Source organism: Thalassophryne amazonica, chromosome 2 (assembly GCF_902500255.1).
Source record: "Thalassophryne amazonica chromosome 2, fThaAma1.1, whole genome shotgun sequence".
Lineage (NCBI taxonomy): Eukaryota > Metazoa > Chordata > Actinopteri > Batrachoidiformes > Batrachoididae > Thalassophryne > Thalassophryne amazonica.
The window spans coordinates 107208694-107228474 of record NC_047104.1 but is presented as its reverse complement, the minus strand read 5'-3'; the positions used below and the strand labels follow the sequence as shown (position 1 = coordinate 107228474).

Genomic DNA, 19781 nt, shown 5'->3' with positions numbered 1-19781 from the left:
ATATATACATATAATATACACATATATATATACACAAACATAAATATACACCTACACATACCTACTTACATACAAAATACTATATATTTACAAGCCGAAGCAAAAAACAAAAACACCCTAACCCTCATTACCCTTCCTCCTCCCTATACCTAGAAAAAACCATATTTTTGTACCGCTGTTTGAACTGGTTCATGCTTGGACATTGCTTGAGCCCCACTCCCAATCTATTCCACATCCTCACCTCACAGACAGAAATACAGAAACCTTTTAATGTTGTTCGTGCCCACTGATGCTTTAAATTAAATTTCCCCCTCAGACTGTAATCCCCTGATCTGTTAAAAAACATATTTTTAATATTTGCTGGAAGTAAATTGTTTATTGCTTTATACACAATTTGTACTGTTTGAAAATGAACCAAGTCTGTGAATTTTAAGAATTTGGATTGTAAAAATAGTGGATTTGTATGATCTCTATAGCCAGTATTATGAATAATTCTTATAGCTCTTTTCTGCATTACTGATAGTGATTGTGTTGTACCTTTATAAGTATTACCCCATACCTCTGCACAGTACTGTAAATATGGTAAAACCAGTGAGCAGTAAAGAATGCGGAGTGAGTTGTGGTCCAGAATATGTTTCGCTTTGTTTAGAACTGAAATGCTTCTTGACAGTTTACTTTGTATATGTTTTATATGAGTCTTCCAGTTTATCTTATCATCTATTATCACCCCCAGAAACTTATTTTCATGTACCCTTTCAATATCTACCCCCTCGACTTGTAACTGAACCTGTATGTCTGTATTACAATAGCCAAATAACATGTATTTTGTTTTACTTAAGTTTAATGATAATTTGTTTCTGTCAAACCATATTTTCAATTTTCCCATTTCTATACTGATCCTCCTCAGTAACTCCTGCAAATCCCCCCCTGAACAAAAAATGCTTGTGTCATCTGCAAATAATACTAATTTTAATATTTTGGAAACATTGACAATATAATTTATATAAATTAGAAACAGTTTTGGACCCAATACTGACCCCTGTGGGACGCCACAAGCATTGTCCAAGCATGATGATGTATATTCCCCCAACTTCACAAACTTTTTTTCTGTTACTTAAGTAGCTTCTCACCCAGTGCAACACCAACCCCCTAATCCCATACTGTTCAAGTTTATTGATTAATATGTCATGATTGATTGTATCAAAAGCCTTTTTAAGGTCTATAAATATTCCAACTGAATGTAATTTGTGGTCTATGGCGTTTGTAATCTCCTCAACTGATTCTATTAATGCAAGTGATGTTGAACTATGTGCTCTGAATCCATATTGACTATCAGTAAGTAATTTATGTTTATTTATGAATTTGTCTAATCTATTATTGAATAACTTTTCTAATAATTTGGAAAATTGTGGAAGCAAAGAAACAGGTCTATAATTTGTGAAGTGGTGTCTATCCCCAGTCTTATACAGCGGCACAACCTTAGCTATTTTCATTTGATTGGGAAATTTACCGGTTTGAAATGATAAGTTACAGATGTATGTTAATAGTTCTACAATCCATTCAATGACCTGTTTTACCACCACCATATCAATTTCATTTAAATCGGTAGATGTTTTATATTTACAATTATTCACAATGTCTATAATTTCTTTTCCATCCACTGCTGTGAGGAACATTGAACAGGGATTTCTTTCTATGAGATTATTATCCCAATCCTCAGGTTGGGAATCGGGATTTTTTTCTGCCAAGCTTGGTCCAATATTTACAAAAAAATTATTAAAACCGTTGACTACCTCATCCTTATTTTCCTTCTTGACATTATTATCAATGAAATACTGAGGGTAACTCTGTTTTTTATTACCATTTTTGATAATGCTATTTAATATATCCCATATTCCTTTAATATTGTTTTTGTTATTATATAATATGTTACTATAATATTCCTTCCTACATACCCGTATAATATTAGTTAATCTATTTTTGTATTTCTTATATCTATTTTCTGCCTCTTTAGTCTTTAGTTTTATGAATTCTCTATACAGTGTATTTTTTTTTTTATTACATGCATTTCGTAACCCTTTCGTCATCCATGGTTGAGCTTGGATTTTTTGTTTTCTGTAGTCTTGTTTAATTGGACAATTTTTATCATATAATGATGTAAATATTTGTAAAAAAGTTTCATATGCACTATCAACATCACTTTCACTATATACCTTTTCCCAGTTTTGCTCCTGTAAATCCTTCTTTAGTGTGTTCATGTTTTCCTCTGTCCGCACTCGCCTGTATTTTATTTTCTCCTCTGGCTGATTCCGCCGATGGTTTCTATTATAAACGATGAAAACTGGTAGATGATCACTAATGTCATTGATTAATAATCCACTCACAGTGTTATTCTCAATATCATTGCTGAACATATTATCAATTAAGGTAGCACTATGGGATGCAATTCTGCTTGGCCTGGTGATTTTTGGATATGAACTCATACTGTACATTATACTGATAAATTCATCTGTTATTTTATGCTTATTTGGATTGAGCAGATCAATATTTAAGTCACCACAAATGAACACAGTTTTTTGATTAGTTTTTGAGAACATTTTTCCCATACAGTCAGTGAATGTTTCAATACAAGATCCTGGTGCTCTATATATACAGCTGACTAATACATTTTTGCTTTTTTCTTCACATATTTCAATAGTTATACATTCTAATAAGTTATCAATCACAGTTGTCATATTGTCTACTATTTTATAATCCATGTTCTTATCCACATACACAGCCACTCCTCCTCCACTCTTATTCTTTCTGTTTACACAATTAAATTCATATCCATCCAGTTCAAAATCCATTCCTTTATCTTCATTGATCCATGTTTCTGATATAGCAATTATGCTAAATATTTTTTTAAACTGACTTAAATATTCTTTAATGTTAAAGTTTGCATATAGACTTCTGCTGTTGAAATGGATTATTGATAATTTGTTGTCCGTTCTAATGATCCAATTAAACTGTTCATCTGTATAATAGCAACAACTGTCATTGATATTTGAGAAGAAATTATTGTCCGGGTCTATATCGTGCTCCAAGTCCAGTACATTGTGGTCTGTGTATTTAAATGTTCTCAGTTCTACTTTTCCATGATCAGCAATCCTTTGAGTTATATCCTTCTTGTCTCCAGATGTAGATGAATAGGTAGTAGATGAATAGGTTCCTCTGGTCTGTGTCATGGTGTTGTGATGTGTTTGTGTCCTCATACCTTATTGGTCATATTTGTCCAGATCCTCGATGTTCCTAATTACCATAACCTTCGCTTGTTCTGGTGTTCCATTCAATTTGATAAATGTTTTGCAGTTGGATGTCCATGTCTGTTGAATTTTTCCCTGCTTTTTTAAGAAACGAGCTTTCCTGGCGATGTCTGCGTTTCTTTTGGTCAGATGTTCATTGATGAATACGTTTGTTCCTTTGAGTTTCCGTCCCTGTTTTAACAATGCCATTTTATGTTTTCTGTTGACAAACCTCATTATAACTGCTCGCTTGTCTCCATCCTCTCTCCTGGGCAGGGGGTGGCACGCTTCAATGTTATTACAGTCCATTTGAATACCTTTAGATTGCAGGAAGTCAGCCACCTGTTGTTCCACTGAGCTGGCCTCCTGCTCGTTGGCCTCCCCTCCGCTGTCTTCTGACACCGCCCGTGCGTAGGATCGAGGTTTAATATGAATTCCTGTAATAATAACGTCGTTCATCCTTGTGTACTGTTCCAACTCCGCATCACGGTTCTCCAGGTACACCAGACGCCGGTCTTTCTCGGCATTCTGGATCCAGAGAGCCTTCACTTCTTCCACCAGCTCCATAATGGATTTCTGCTGCATTTTAACCACAGAGATTTCCTCAGACAAAAAGTCCAGGGACTTCTTGATATCATCTCCCTCCTCCGCCGTCAGTGCCTTCTTCGGACCCATGGTCAGATAACTCCGCGCTGGCGCCTCGGGCCTTGGTAAAGCCGCGCCGGTGGAACTGCGCTGACGCCTCGGGCTTCAGGTGGAGCCGCGCCGGTGGAACTGCGCTGACACCTCGGGAGACAGTCCAGGGTCCGGTACACAGAAAGGCAGGCCGCGTAGTAAAGGTACAGATGAGGGCAAGGCAAAATACGTGGTCAGGAACAGGCTGAGGTCGAAGGCACCAAGGCACAGCGACGCAAAGCTTACGCCGTTGGAACGAATATAGATTTTATTTGGGAAACTGCCACAAAAAAAAAAAAAAATCTAAGCTCCGCTTGAATCGAGCTTCCAACACTCGCTCCTCGCTGCCGTGGTGCGCACCAACCAACCATAATTTGAAAATATTCGTTTTCCTAGGTTTTGAAAATGCCAATACATTTACACTATAAAATTAAGCAAATGAATAAATGTGTCTATTCCCCCTCTGGGTTTTTGAGACATTGGTACACTCCTCATTCTCTTAATTTTTCCCTGCTAAACCTTAAAGAGCATATGTCTGTGAGTAATACTTACCTTTTTACATTAAACTGACCTGTCATGGTCTCCTGAAACAGTTGATAGTTTTTGTTATAAATTAAAAAAGGGAACGATATGTATTTTAATCATAACATAATAAAAAGTAAAACAGACAATATAAAGTTTGTTCAAAAAGGAGTGGGAAGAAGTCTAAACTTATTGAATCCCACCCCTTCCCTGCTTCCTTAAAAGTACTGCGGTTAACAGTCATGATAATCATAATAACAGCAGCAACAGCGATAATAATAATAATAATGCTACAAGGCAATTTTAGAAAAAGACAAAAAACCTGATAAAACCAACTAACAGTGAACATAAATATAGAAATAAGTAATAATGGTTTCCTGTGAACACCTAGCGACTCTCACACATCCACTTCATCCCTGTATCCTGTCAAAACACATTCTTTATATTTTGTTTTAAACTGTTGAATGTTTGGACACTGCTTTAACTCCTCACCCACACCGTTCCACAGTCTCACCCCACATAATGCAATGCAGAATTTTTTTCTTAATTGTATGGATTTTATTCATTTTAAAGTTGTTTTCCTTTCTTAACTAATATCCCTCCTTTCGATCCCTGAGCAATTTCTTTGTTTGTTTTTTTTGTTTGTTTTGTTTTCAGTAAAAGGTTATTTTTTGCATTATACAAGATCTGTGCTGTTTGGAATTTTACTATGTCTGTTACTTTTTATATTTTTGACTTTAAGACTGAGTGAGTATGGTCTTGATAGCCAACGTTATGAATGACCCGTATTGCCCTTTTTTGAAGAATACGCGTAGTTAGTGATTTCATCAAACTCATGTAGTTATTGCCTCAGATCTCTACACAGTAATTAAAATCCGGTAAGACAATGGAACAGTATACAACCCCAATTCCAATGAAATTGGGACATTGTGTGAAATGTAAATAAAAAGAATACAATAATTGCAAATCCTCTTCAACCTATATTCAGTTGAATACACCACAAAGGCAAGATATTTAATGTTCAAACTGATAGACTTTTTTGTTTTTGTGCAAATATTTGCTCATTTTGAAATGGATGCCTGCCACACATTGGGGCAGGGGCAACAAAAGACTGGGGAAAGTTGATGAATGCTCAAAGAATACCTGTTTGGAACATTCCTCTGGTGAACACTTTAATTGGAAACAGGTGAGTGTCATGATTGGGTATTAAAGGAGCATCCCCAAAAGGCTCAGCCATTCACAAGCAGACATGGGGGGAGGATCACCACTTTACAAATAAATTATTAAAAAAAATCATACATTGTGATTTGTGGATTTTTTTTAAGATTATGTCTCTCACAGTGGACATACACCTAAGATGCAAATTTCAGACCCCTCCATGATTTCTAAGTGGGAGAACTTGCAAAATTGCAGGGTGTTCAAATACTTATTTTCCTCACTGTATATGGGAATAAAAAACTAGACTATCATCAATCTTATGGTCATACAGTCATCCAGTCGAACATTTGTCAGAAAAATATTGCACATTCAGAAAATAATCCTCATCTTGCACATGGTAATGATGTATTGCATGTGGTACATTATTTAGCAGCACATTTAGTGATGTAAGGGCTGATGGGGAGAAGCTATTTCTTAGTCTGTCTTTGATTTTATGGATCTGAAGCGTCTGCCCAGAGGCAGACATTCAAACAGTCCATGTCCGGGGTGTGAGGGGTCCCGAAGGATCCTTACAGCACCCTTGAGGCGACAGGAGTTGTGCAGCACTTCAAATGAGACGGCCTCTCACTCTTTCCTCTGTGCAACTAGAGAATCATGCACAGAGACAGTAGGTTAGGATGCTCTCTACTGTGCAGTAGGACACCAGAGGTTTCTCCGAGATGTTGTACTTCCTGAGAACCCTCAGAAAGTAGTCTTCTTTTCTTGGGCCTTCTTCCACAGTGCACAGTCCCCAGATCAGGTCATCGCTTACGTTTACCCCCAGAAATTGGAAGTCAGAAACCCTCTCCACATGGACCCCGGTGATGTATGGTGGTATTGCGTATGAATGGGTTAATGGTAAACATTATTATAAAGGGCTATGAGCAAGTCTTCTTATAAGGAAATGCACTATTGAAGGCAGTTCAGTTAAAGCTCTGTTTGTGTTATCAAAATTTCACTGTCCTTTTTTTAAATTGTCATAGGTAAAGCTGGACGACTATCAGTCAAGGAAGGATAAAGGAGAGCGGCTGAACCAGGATCAGCTGGTATGTGTTATGGGTGTAACTGATCACAAAACTCACTGTTTGGAATGGATCACTGCGATTTATTTGTTTAATCCTCTTTTGGCCACAGTGTAGTTAACTCACTCGATGCCATTGACTCTAAAACGCGTCTTTTCCGATAGTAGCGCCCCGCGCCAAAGATGCGTCATCGAGCCAATTTCTTTTCTTCTCTTTTCTTGTGATATGTTTGTTGTTGACATGGACAGAACCCAGTTTTCTATGGGTCTTGAAAAAACACTCAAATGCTGAAGAAATCCTGGCACTGGGATGTTCTGAACTTTGAAAATGGCTGGTACTCAATGAGTTAAGTGGTTTTTCCGCAGTAACCCAATCTACCATGTCAGTTACAAATAACTGCTAAATACTGAAGTGCCAGGCACAACTTGTTATACTTCATCAGATTGCCTCATGCATCTGCAGCCCGGCAGCAGTGAATACTCGTGATCAGAAGCACCACTTGGCAAGGGGTGGGGGAAGGATATCTTTATTAAACCCCCCAACTCCCTCCCCCTTGCATGATGCACAATTTTTCCTATCGTAGCTACAGAAGCCTGTTATTCCTAGTAGTCAAGGGTATCTAGGTGGCTTTCCTCACTTGTGTCCTTGCATGAGCACTCTCTTTTTGAGAACCGCCTCCTCCAGACAAATCTACTATACAGTACCATAATGTTTGTACTTCTTAAATAGTGATATAAATGAAGTCCAAGGCATATTCACTGACATTGAAATGTTCATGTTCACTTGTCTAAAGACACTTTGCTCTAAAAGCGATTTAGTTATGTTTAAGTGTGTATATACTTATGTATACCATTGTTTTACATTTATATATTTTGTTTATGTAATGTTGTAGAGATTAGTTTTCACTCAGTTTAAAAGACATCATTTTAGAAATTTTAATATAAAGAAGTCTGAATGATTTTCTTATTTATTTTGTGTTATTTCAAAATTAAGATGCATAACAGTCTAATGGTTTACAAATGTTTGACCACTGCTGTAGCTTATGAAGTACTTCTATTATGTATTGCTATAAGACAAAAGTTGCTGTTTATGCAGGTTCTGTGCTGTCATCCAAATCCTTGCTTATTGGCAAACCTACTCATATTTCTTCATTGGGACTTTCTCTTGTGATGCACACATGATCAGAGCTTAATAGGTGTCTGCTCTGATATGCTCAGTCTCTTGATTACTTCATCTTAAAACAAACAAAATGCCAAAGCTTTTCATATTACTGAAAATGATTTAAATGAGTCTTTATATTTGAGAAGCTGTAACTGCTTAATTTCACAGGAGTTTTTTTTTTTTGTTGTGTGTTTGTTTGTTTTTTGTTGTTGTCACTGTGTATGGAAGTGTAGCCAGAGTGTGAAGGACCCAGACTCAAACATTGACTTCCTGTTGTGGACAAATTGAATATTCCGACATAACCACAAAATCAACAAGTATTAAATTAATTCAATACATACTAATTGAAAACTCTCAAAGTTTGTCTCCCACATTGGTTTTTGTTTCTCCCCATCAGCCTTGCTGGTTTCTCGATGCACTGGTTTCCTGTTGACCGCTTTGATTAAATCCAGACTCGTTGGGCTTTATATTGGTCTGTGTAATTTGTCTTTAAGTGGAAATTGTTCATGTATGGATGTATCAGAATTATTTTTTATTTTTTAAGTTGAACTGGGCAGGAGTTTTACACTATATTCCGTTTGAACTTTCCATTTGTGTTGTAGGAGGCCTTGTCCAAGTACCAGGAAATTGTCAACAACCTTGAGTTTGCTCGAGAATTGCAGAAGAGCTTCCTGGCACTGGGCCAAGAAGTAAGTCCTGAGTTATTATAGTTCTATTAAACTACATAGCAATAAAAGCCTCTCACTCACTTGGCAGTGGTAGGTCTTTACTGTGAAACTACTAAAACCATTAATTTAAATGTTATAATACTTTAAGTAATATTATCAAGATTGATTCTCTACCTTTTAAAATAGATTTGAATGTTAATAGAATGTTTTGCCGTGAACATGCACCTGTTGCTCTGTGGGATGGGAGTTAGTTTATACACACACACGTATGTATATATACAGTGCTTAATTTGTAAAGTGGGAGGTCCCGGAGCGCAGAGGATGGGTGGCTCCAGTGCAGAAAAAAAAAAAAAGAAGGGGGGGGGCTTGCGAACAACGCTGTGCGCCACACCGAAAATAAACTAGGCATGTATTGTAGGCCTAGTCACACCAAATCCGGATAGAGTACAAATTCCTCAGTGGTCCCTCGTTTATCACGGGAGTTACGTTCTCCGCGTTCACACCGGGTGCGACGCGAGCGACTGCAGCCACAGGTTGCCATGTAAGGACGCGTTTTGGCGCCAAACCGCGCAGCGCGATGCGAGTGAAGCGATTTTGAGCGTTTTGCGCGTTTGTGGCGCGATATTGCGTCACGTCGTGTTGCCCTCCTCCCCAAGTTTAAAAATCTGAACTTTTTCATCTCGTCGCGCCGCGATGACCAATCAGGGACTGAATATGTAGTGATGTGGAGATGTCTGGAGTTTGACTGAAGATGTGAACATGTCCTGTCTCTGGTAGCAGCCTGTGAGCAGGACTTATGTCTGTTTTGTCCTTTATTTCACAATCATGACAGAGTTTTTGGAGCGAGCAGCAGCCCCACAGCAGCGGGAGCGGAGTTTCTTTTTCTTTTTTCTTTTTTTTTTTTACGTGCGTGCGAGGGAATCATCCATGGAGATTATTTTACTTATTAACTACACAGATGTATAATAAAGCAAATGGTGACTGGTTTCTAAAGACAATCATGACAGTTTTTGGAGCGAGCAGCAGCCCAGCAGCAGCGGGAGCGGAGTTTCTTTTTCTTTTTTACGTGCGTGCGCGAGGGTCCATGGAGATTATTTTACTTATTAACTACACAGATGTATAATAAAGCAAATGGTGACTGGTTTGTAAAGACAATTATGACAGAGTTTTTTTTGGGAAAGAGCGAGGAGCAGCCTCAGCAATCCGCGGAGTTTCCTTCTTTCTCTATCTACGTGCGCGCGAGCGAATCGTCTGTGTGGATAATATTTTATTAATTAACTACAGAGATGTATAATAAAACAAATGGTGACTGGTTTCTAAACACAATTATGACAGAGTTTTTTGGGGGAGGAGCGAGCTGCAGCAAGCAGCAGAGTTTCTTTTTTTATTACTTACATGTGCGCGCATGAACGGGACAGTTGGTCCTAAAACTGGGTCCCGCAGAGGCGGAAGGACCGCTGAAAGCGGCCGTCATCCAGACGCAGCTCCTGCAGCAAATAATGATTCTCTCTGTATTGGGAGCTTTTCACAACAACTCGCTCCGTGTGATCAAGGTCCGTCATGATGACTTGACGCCGAGCGGAATGGAAGCTCCTCCTATTTGATGATGCACCGGGGCGAATTTTCACAGCGAAAGTCCACCCAAGCAGAGCGACACACCGGGCAAAGGAGGCGTGTCCGTTGCCACGTGACCCCCACGAATTTGTAGCGTCTGATCGCGCCCGGTGTGAACGTGGCGGAAATCCGCGAAGTAGCGCTATTTTTTTTTTTTTTACACTTATAGATGTTTTAAGGCTGTAAAACCCCTCACTACACACTACTCACTACTCACTTTTCTCTCTTGTGTAAACACTCTCTTTTTTTCTTCTGTGCGAGAAGATTATAAACAGACACACGCAGAACACAATGCGCGGCTCTCCCTTCGCTCACTGCCTCCGGAGGTACGGATGCGGGACCCGCAAAGAATCCAAGTCCTCTCTCGGTGGCCACGGAGCTCTGCGGGTACGGTCAACATCCGGATCAAAACAGCGAGCGTAGCCTCTGGACCTGTTGCCAGATTTGGTGCAATTCCGCACAGCAGACAGGAGGGCAGCAGTGTGATTGGCAGTGAGAGCAATTGCGGTGATTTTTTTTTAAATTTTTTATATATATATATTTTGTTAGTCAAGAGAGGTTCCGGATCCAGTATAAATAGCTGGCGGAGCCAACGTCAGAGGTTCCGGAGCGCGCTCCGGCTTGCTCCCCCTCAAATTAAGCCCTGTGTGTGTACTGGACTAGTGTCCTGTCTGTTGGTCATCAGACGCCAATGTATTTCACGAGCCGGTATCTAGTAAAGTACTGGATAAGTACCGGGCCTGTATACGACTTAAAAAAAAAAAAAAAAGTAAAATTGTTGCAAAGTTGTTTTGAAATATTACCTCCATATCACATTTTACTACATGTGAGAAAGAATGATAAATAGGACTGATTCACTTAGTGGTTCTGAATGTATAGAAACTCTAAACCTCAACTGCATACATTTCTATCGATCTTCATTTCATGTGTGTCAGTCTTGTTTAAAGCTCTATTATGGGTTAAATTAGTAGTCTGACAAGACAATAGTTTGTCTTGTCAGACTACTAATTTATCCCATTAAAAATTGTGATTCAGGGTTTTTGTCAAAACCAACTTGTACTATGTCTTTGATGGAATATCTCATCACATGCTCTTTGTGTTTAGGTTCAAAAAGCAGTGAAGAAGACTGCAAGACGAGAACAGCTGCAGCGGGAGGAGCTAGAACAACGGCGGCTAAAGACGCTTCTGGAGCTGAGGTTTGCACTGGACCAGTTAGGAGATGACAACATCAGGCAGGACTTGAAACAGCCTGATGCCACTGGTTCTCCCTTACTCACTGATGCTGACCTCACATCCCTTGATGAGTTTTACAAATTGGTGGGGCCTGACAGGAACTACAGTATGAGGTAGGTTCTTCTTCTGATTTTTTTTTTTTTTTTTTCCACAGCTCTAGCTAATTGTTACAAATATATTTCAAAGATGTCTGTAGATCTTCATCACCATCTTTACCACCTGCATGAATTAAGATGGAGAAACAGATGACCAATATGCTACCAAATTGTATATTTACCCTCTTTGTGATTTGCAGGTTTAGTGACCAGTGTGAAGAGGCCTCACTACACTTATGGGACCTTCTGGAGGGGCGAGACAAGGCTGTAGCAGGAACTACATGTAGGTATTTTTTTATGTGATCTCTGGGAAATCATGTGCTAATAATGTAGAAATTCTTGGTTTGTAATATTGATGCCTGCTACAAACTGTGAAACCACTCACTTGTAAAAATATCTGTACTCCAGATAAGTCACTGAAGGACACTCTGGACAAGGTGCTACTTAGTGGTTACTTTGACAGGGCACAAACCCATCAGAATGGCACGTGTGCACAGGAAGAGGAACAGCAGGAGCAGAATGTCATAGCTGAATCTGACTGTGGACAGCAGTCGTCTGAACTTGGTAACAATTTTGTTAATATGATCAGATTTGTGTTGAAGATCATGAATATTCCAGTACAAATCTTGTTTCCCTTGCTTTCTTTTTCAGAAGGAACAGGTGCTGATACCTACACGGAGCCAGTTAAAGTGGAAACTACAGAGGTGATAATGTGTTAACAGTTAGAGATATACGCTATTAAAAACAAGAACGCACACTTGTGCACCAGTGGTCCCCCACCAGAAATTTGTACCATGGAGTTCAATTGGCTAAGTTTTGGCTTGATCACTTAGACACAGTGCATCTGGAAAGTATTCACGGTGCTTCACTTTTTCCACATTTTGTTATTACAAAATGGAGTAAATTTATTTTTCCCCTCAAAATTCTACTCGCAACACCCCAGTTTTCTTTTTTTTTTTCCAAATTTATTAAAAAAAAAAAACTAAGAAATCACATGTATAAAGTATTCACACCCTTTGCTCAATACTTTGTCGATGCATGTTTTGCAGCAATTACAGCCTCAAGTCTTGTTAAATATGATGCTTCAAGCTTGGTGCACCTACAGTAGTGTTCAGAATAATAGTAGTGCTATGTGACTAAAAAGATTAATCCAGGTTTTGAGTATATTTCTTATTTTTACATGGGAAACAAGGTACCAGTAGAGTCACACAAATCCAACAAGACCAAGCATTCATGATATGCACACTCTTAAGGCTATGAAATTGGGCTGTTAGTAAAAAAAAAAAAGTAGAAAAGGGTGTGTTCACAATAATAGTAGCATCTGCTGTTGACGCTACAAACTCAAAACTATTATGTTCAAACTGCTTTTTTTTAGCAATCCTGTGCAAAAACTCAGGTCTGGGAGGAGTTTGGGGAGGCCATGGCGGAGGACTATCGGTCGGCCTCGAAAAAATTCTGGCAAACCGTCCGACACCTCCGGAGGCGGAAGCAACTCTCCACCAACACTGTCTACAGTGCAGGTGGGGAGCTATTGACCCTGACTGGGGATGTTGTTGTGCGGTGGAAGGAATACTTCGAGGATCTCCTCAGTCCCATCATCACGTCTTCCGAGGAGGAAGCAGAGACTGCGGACTCATCCATTACCCAGGCCGAAGTCACCGAGGTGGTCAGAAAGCTCCTCGGTGGCAAGGCTCCTGGGGTGGATGAAATCCGTCCGGAGTACCTTAAGTCTCTGGATGTTGTGGGACTGACCCCCGCCCCCATCTGCATATATAATAATGGTAAATGCCACACTGGCAGAAACATTAATACACATATATGCAATTTATTCTTGCAGGACAGAAGGTATGTAGTGCATGAGTGAATGTGGTGTGCGTGTGTGACCCCCATCTGCCCTTTCCGATTAGCCTACAACATCCTACTCAAAGCCAACTAACAACTTCTATCAGGAGGGACTGACCACCAAAACAACACGAAGATAGACTAAAACAAAAGACAGGTGGTGAAAGCAATAACTGTGAAGTTATGGGACTGACTTGGTTGACACGTCTCTGCAACATCACATGGTGGTTGGGGACAGTGCCTCTGGATTGGTAGATCGGGGTGGTGGTCCCTCTGTTTAAGAAGGGGGACCGGAGGGTGTGTTCCAACTACAGGGGGATCACACTCCTCAGCCTCCCCAATAAGGTCTATTCCAGAGTACTGGAGAGGAGAATTTGACCGATTCAGGAGGAGCAGTGTGGTTTTCATCCTGGTCGTGGCACACTGGACCAGCTCTACACCCTCCATCGAGGGTTCATGGGAGTTCGCCCAACCAGTCCACATGTGTTTTGTGGATCTGGAGAAGGCGTTCGACCGTGTCCCTCGAGGTGCCCTGTGGGGGGGTGCTCCAGGAGTACAGGGTCCGGGGTCCTTTGTTAAGGGCTGTCCGGTCCCTGTACGATCGCAGCAGGAGCTTGGTTCGCATTGCCGGTAGTAAGTCAAGCCTGTTTCCAGTGCACGTCGGCCTCCGCCAGGGCTGCCCTTTGTCACCAGTTCTGTTCATTACAGACAGAATGGACAGAATTTCTAGGCGTAGTCGGTGTAGAGGGGGTCCGGTTTGGGAACCACAGAATCTCGTCTTTGCTGTTTGCGGACGATGTGGTTCTGTTGGCTTCGTCAAATCAGGATCTTCATCGTGCACTGGAGCGGTTTGCAGCTGAGTGTGAAGTGTCCGGGATGAAAATCAGCACCTCCAAATCCGAGGCCATGGTTCTCGACCGGAAAAAGGTGCCTTGCCCTCTTCAGGTCGATGGAGTGTCCTTGCCTCAAATGGAGGAGTTTAAGTATCTCGGGGTGTTGCTCACGAGAGAGAGACGGTTGGAGTGTGAGATCGACAGACGGATCGTGCAGCATCCGCAGTAATGCGGTCGCTGTATCGGACCGTCGTGAAGAGAGAGCTTAGTAGTGGGGCAAAGCTCTCGATTTACTGATCATTCTACGTTCCGACCATCACCTGTGGTCATGAGATTTGGCTCATGACCGAAAGAGCAAGATCGTGAGTACAAGCGGCCAAGATGAGTTTCCTCTGCAGGGTGGCTGGGTGCTCCCTTAGAGATAGGGTGAGGAGCTCAGTCACTCGGGAGGAGCTCGGAGTCGAGCCGCTGCTCCTCCACATTGAAAGGAGCCCGCTGAGGTGGCTCAGGCATCTTTTTCAGATGCCCCTGGACACCTCACTGGAGAGTTGTTCCGGGCACGTCCCATCGGGAGGAGGCCCCGGGGAAGACCCAGGACACGCTGGAGGTACTATGTCTCGCAGCTGGCTTGGGAACAACCTCGGGGTTCCCCCGGAGTTGCTCGGGAAGGTGTGTGTGGATCGGAAGGTCTGGGCGGCTTTGCTTGAGCTGCTGCCCCCACGACCTGACCTCAGATGAAGCGGAAGAAAATGGATGGATGATGGAATATTGGCTGTTCTACTCTTGAAATTTGAAGGCACAATATGTTGTTTTATGGTTTTAAAAAAGCCAGTTGATACTGAACATGTTCAACTATCATGTTCAGTTCCAAACCTGTCCGAGAAGTTAACATGATAACAAGAAAGTGTAATTGCACCCATACTGATGGTGTGTATTTTTAAAACCACCTTTATGACCAGTGGGGGTTTAATTTTTTTTTTTTTTAACAATTGAAAACTCATCAGTTTTGTTGTAGTACATTATCAGTATATGATCTCTTTGTTATAGTTTGTAAACAGACAGTTCCTTCTAGAAACCACGTACAGCAGTGCAGACAAAGACCCAGTGGAGGAGTGGACAGTGGATGCTCAGGTATGCTGTCTGCAGTCTCACCACAATTCTTAATGCCAGCAAGTACTTGTATTTCACTGTAGTACTTCAGATCTAGTGGCGTGTTCATCATGTGTGTCTATGCTGGACAGGTTATGAATTGTCTCCAGCAGCAGTCTCCTACCCAGCTGGCTCCAGAACCAACTGTTACTGGAAACCATGTTACTACTTGTCCTACCAGCGACCCGGTGATCAGAAAGCAAGCTGTGCAAGACCTAATGGCTCAGATGCAGGGGACGTACAACTTTATGCAGGTGAGAAGTTCCAGGATGCAATGTAGGATCTAGTTCATTGCTTGTGTGAACACTCTGCTTTTATAATAGGTGTAGATGTTGCATCTGCGTATATTGTGGTCCAAAGTCTAATAAGAGTGTCTTTTCCTGTCAAACAATCCAGTACTCATCCAGGTGCACGGTTCACAAGACAATCTGATATAAAATAATGGCCGTGTTTGTGTAAGTGCAGTGTGGTAGCTCATGTCATATGCTGATGTGTCATGAGCCACAAATGTCTTAATTGAATTTACATTGACAAAACAATCACAATGACCTATCCCAGTGTAAATGCATCCGGAAAGTATTCTTTTTTTGAAATGGAGTTCAGCTCCGCTGTCATTGCAGCTATAATGTCCTCTCTTTTCTCAAATCTCGTTCCTTTCAATGGCATCTTGAGTTTGGGGAACAGCCAGAAGTCGCAAGGGGTCATATCAGGAGAGTAAGGAGCCTGTTGAACCACCGGAGTCTGGTTTTTCGTCAAAAAAGTCTGAATTAAGTGCGAGGAATGTCGAATATCATTGTATGTCTGTCAATTTATCAAAACAAATGTGACACCAAAGAGGTTATATGTGAGACCCACCTTCATTGTAGTCATTATGAAGCCGGTGGAGTAGCGATTTCTCATTCCTGCTTAGCAAATATTCTGCAGTATCCACAGTTTCAGACCCTGGACTTTGTCTAACCATCCGTTAACTGCATTCAAGGGGTCAGAAATTTGTCTCCAACTATCAACAAGGACTGGTAGTCATTTTCGACAGCAGCTCTCTCTTCCTCCTTTGTCGGCACCAATGGTAGTTTCTGTAATGATGCAGCATACGCAAGGGCAGCCAGCTCTTCTTTCCGTTTCTGTCCACTGCCGTACGCAGTCCTGGTTGTAACAGGCAATCCGTGGAGCTTACAAAAACGCTTTAAGTTGTCAACTTTCCAGCGGTTGAAATGGTCCAAATCATAGCGCTCCTCGCTGCTTTCCGCAGTCTTTGAATGTGGATTGGTAGCCGAAAAATTTAGCGTACCCATAATGCACCGCGTGGTCCAAGATGCACGCTTTGCTTATCGTAAAACGTGATGCAAATTATTGTAGGTCCTCAAGACCCCCCACTAGGTGTGGCAACCCCAGTGTGATGAAAAAAATGTCAGTTTTTTTTTTTTTCTTCCCTTTTTCAAGGGCCACTCGCATCAGGTTTGCACAAAATTATGAATTGAATTGAGAATTCCAAACTAACAACTAACTCACTCATCTTCAACCACTTACATTCAGGGTCACAAGGGCTGGAGTCTATCCCAGCAGTCTTAGGGCCATGAGGCGGGGTACACCCTGGACAGGATGCTAGTCTGTCGCAGGGCCAAACCTTTAGACAAACACATTCACATTCAATTTAAAGTTTCCAATCCACCTTACCTGCATGTCTTTGGATGTGGGAGGAAGCCGGAGCACATGGAGGGAACCCTTGCAAAAACTGTGAGAACATTAAACTCCACACAGAAAGACCACAGGTGGAAATTGATCCCGTGACCTTCTTGCTGTGAGGCAACAGTGCTAACCGCTAAGCCACTGTGCTGCCCTCAATTCCATGAATTTGAATTGAATTGGAATTGAGGTTCCAAACAGGAAGTAGAATTGCAATTCAAATTGAAGGAAGTAGAATTGAAAGTCCATGAAATTCCAATTGATTATTTTTGGAGTATTCCATAATCATACTTTACAGTATATTCTGTACATAACTGTTTTACATATTTCATACAGATAATACTATGAACTTCGTGTACACATTATTTTTTAATTACAGCAAATGTATCTCATCAATGATAAAGAATAAAAGCATCATCTATAAAAAAATATATAATTTCATTTGATGTCTTCTAACTTTCACATTTTGGAAAATGGTGGAAATGTAAATTATTTCCCAGAATGCTTTACTTTATCCAAGTATTCAAAATGGTTGCCAAGCCATTCCAGGACATTTGTTTGAAAACCTCTCTTTTGACAAATTTGATGGTCAGAGCTAGTTGCCAGAAAAAAGCTCCAAAGTTTGTGATAATGGCAACATGGTAAAGGATAATCGACCTAAAAGGCCACCTGTAAAAGATCATTTTGGTAAGCTAATTCCCACAAAGACACCAGGAAACCACAGAACCATCTGCAAGTACTGCAGTACTCCAATCTGTAGCTCCATGAAGGCAACTTCAAATTTCAAACAGCATCTACAAGTGAGTTAAGAGATTTGTTGTTTGACTTTTATTTTGATGGGCATTGGTGTCAGCATTGGGATCATGATTTGAAAACTAATGTATTCAAAATTACTCACTTATCGAAACGTATTGTAACTTATTTCCTTATGCATTAGAACTCTCTCTCTCTCTCTCTCTCAAACGTTCTTTTTCAACCTCAGGATAGCTCTTGAAAGCAAAGCACTCTTGTAGACAGGAGACTGCGCATAGCGCTGTGGTTGAATTTCAACTTTTATTGATTCTGTAACACGTCAGTGTGACAGTCTCAGTTAAAAGCTCTATATACATAAAATTTGATTGAATTTATATTTATTACTCAAACACTTTCCACATTCAAATCACCATTTGGTGACATTGGGTATAATTAAGCAACTGGGAAGACTAAGGCAGACACCCAGACAGCTTCTGCAACAATCGGTTTGCAGAACCAAAGAATTTCTGCACACTGTCAGAAACCATCTCAGGGAAGCTCATCTGCCCGCTCATCATCCTCATCGGAGTCTCGACCTGACTACAGTTCGTCATTGTAACTGATTATAGTGGGCAAATGCCACATTCGGTGGCGTTTGGCTGCTGATCAACTCTATGCGAAGGAGATGTCTTGCACTGCTTGAGGCAAATAGTGGTCACGCCAGATACTGACTGGTTTTCTGACCCACCCCCTCCCCCCAATAAAGCAAAGTTGCACATTTTAGAGTGGCCTTTTATTGTGGCCAGCCTAAGGCATACCTGTGCAATAATTATGCTGTCTAATCTGTCAGGTGGTATGGATTATCTCAGCAAAGGAGAAGTGCTCACTAACACAGATTTGTGAACAATATCTGAGAGAAATAAGTCTTTTGTGTATATAGAAAATGTTTTAGAGCTTTGAGTTCAGCTCATAAATAATGGGAGCAAAAACAAAAGTGTTGCGTTTATATATTTGTTGAGTGTGTTTTAGCTTATGAAAAGCCACTTCTAAAAGGACTTTGACCTTGAAATTTTTTTTCTGAGGTTAAAATTTGTACAATTGGAAACTAGTGTTGGTGGAGATGTGCACTCTACAGGTCAAGTTTTGGAACAAGTGCTGATGCTGCGCCGCATCCACACCACAAAACTGACTAGGGCCCTGGATGGCAACCACCAAGGTAGACAACCAGTCCATTCCTACATCTTCAAAATAACCATCTATCTGCCACAGCCAGGTGAAACATTGAAGTCTCCTTTGCCTTCTCCAACTACTGGGGTTCTCAGTACTTAGGCACCTGCATTTTGGCTCATGCACAGAGAAACACGCCACATGGCCAAAATGTCGAAGCTGATGCACTTTCATAATGCAGGTGACATTCCTCATTTTAGTCTCTAATTGCATCATTTAGAGCAACTGGCCAAAAAAAAGCTATGTGGACACAAAGCTGTCGTCTTTTATGCTGTTGGACTGCTGTCATGGCTAAGTCATGATTTAGACGTAATTGACTTTTATTTTCTTCCCCCAGGATTCCGTACTTGAGTTTGACGGACAAGCTCTGGACCCAGCTATTGTTTCTGCTCAGCCAATGAAGCCAGTGCAGACTGTTGACCTGCAGCAGATGACTTGCACTTCAGGTTAGCAATACTTAATTTGGACTGCAGTTAATGTTTTTGCCCCCTTCCTGATACAGTTGAGGCCATTAATTTAGTTATACACATTTCTAAACAAAGTAAGTTGAATAGAATCTCCATATAAAGTAAGTAAGCCCCTTCGGCTCCCTTGTTTGCACTTGGGGTCACCACAGGAAATCCAAGGTGGATCTGCATGTTGAATTGGCACAAGTTTTATGCTGGATGCCCTTCCACAACTCCACCTTACATGGAGAAATGTGGCACTAATGGAATTTGAACGGGGTACCTTCCACACTGAAACCAAGTGCATTAACCACTTAGCCACCACCCCTGCTCAATCTCCATATAAAGTAATAATAAGGAAAACTAATAAATAATTTTAAAAAATCACAGTTCACTCT

At 40.9% G+C, this 19781-nt stretch overlaps 1 protein-coding gene across 5 annotated transcripts in view; it reads left to right on the top strand.

Annotated features, from left to right (window-relative positions):
• The window catches only part of caprin1a (cell cycle associated protein 1a), a 103400-nt gene that overhangs the window by 61008 nt on the left and 22611 nt on the right, over positions 1 to 19781 (top strand). For all 5 annotated transcript variants that reach the window (XM_034191310.1, XM_034191326.1, XM_034191302.1 and 2 more), the window contains 9 exons: positions 6662 to 6724; positions 8464 to 8550; positions 11248 to 11489; positions 11672 to 11754; positions 11880 to 12035; positions 12123 to 12175; positions 15194 to 15277; positions 15388 to 15549; positions 19275 to 19383. In XM_034191310.1, the coding sequence (XP_034047201.1) occupies positions 6662 to 6724; positions 8464 to 8550; positions 11248 to 11489; positions 11672 to 11754; positions 11880 to 12035; positions 12123 to 12175; positions 15194 to 15277; positions 15388 to 15549; positions 19275 to 19383 (1039 nt within the window). The remainder of the gene's footprint in view (positions 1 to 6661; positions 6725 to 8463; positions 8551 to 11247; positions 11490 to 11671; positions 11755 to 11879; positions 12036 to 12122; positions 12176 to 15193; positions 15278 to 15387; positions 15550 to 19274; positions 19384 to 19781) is intronic.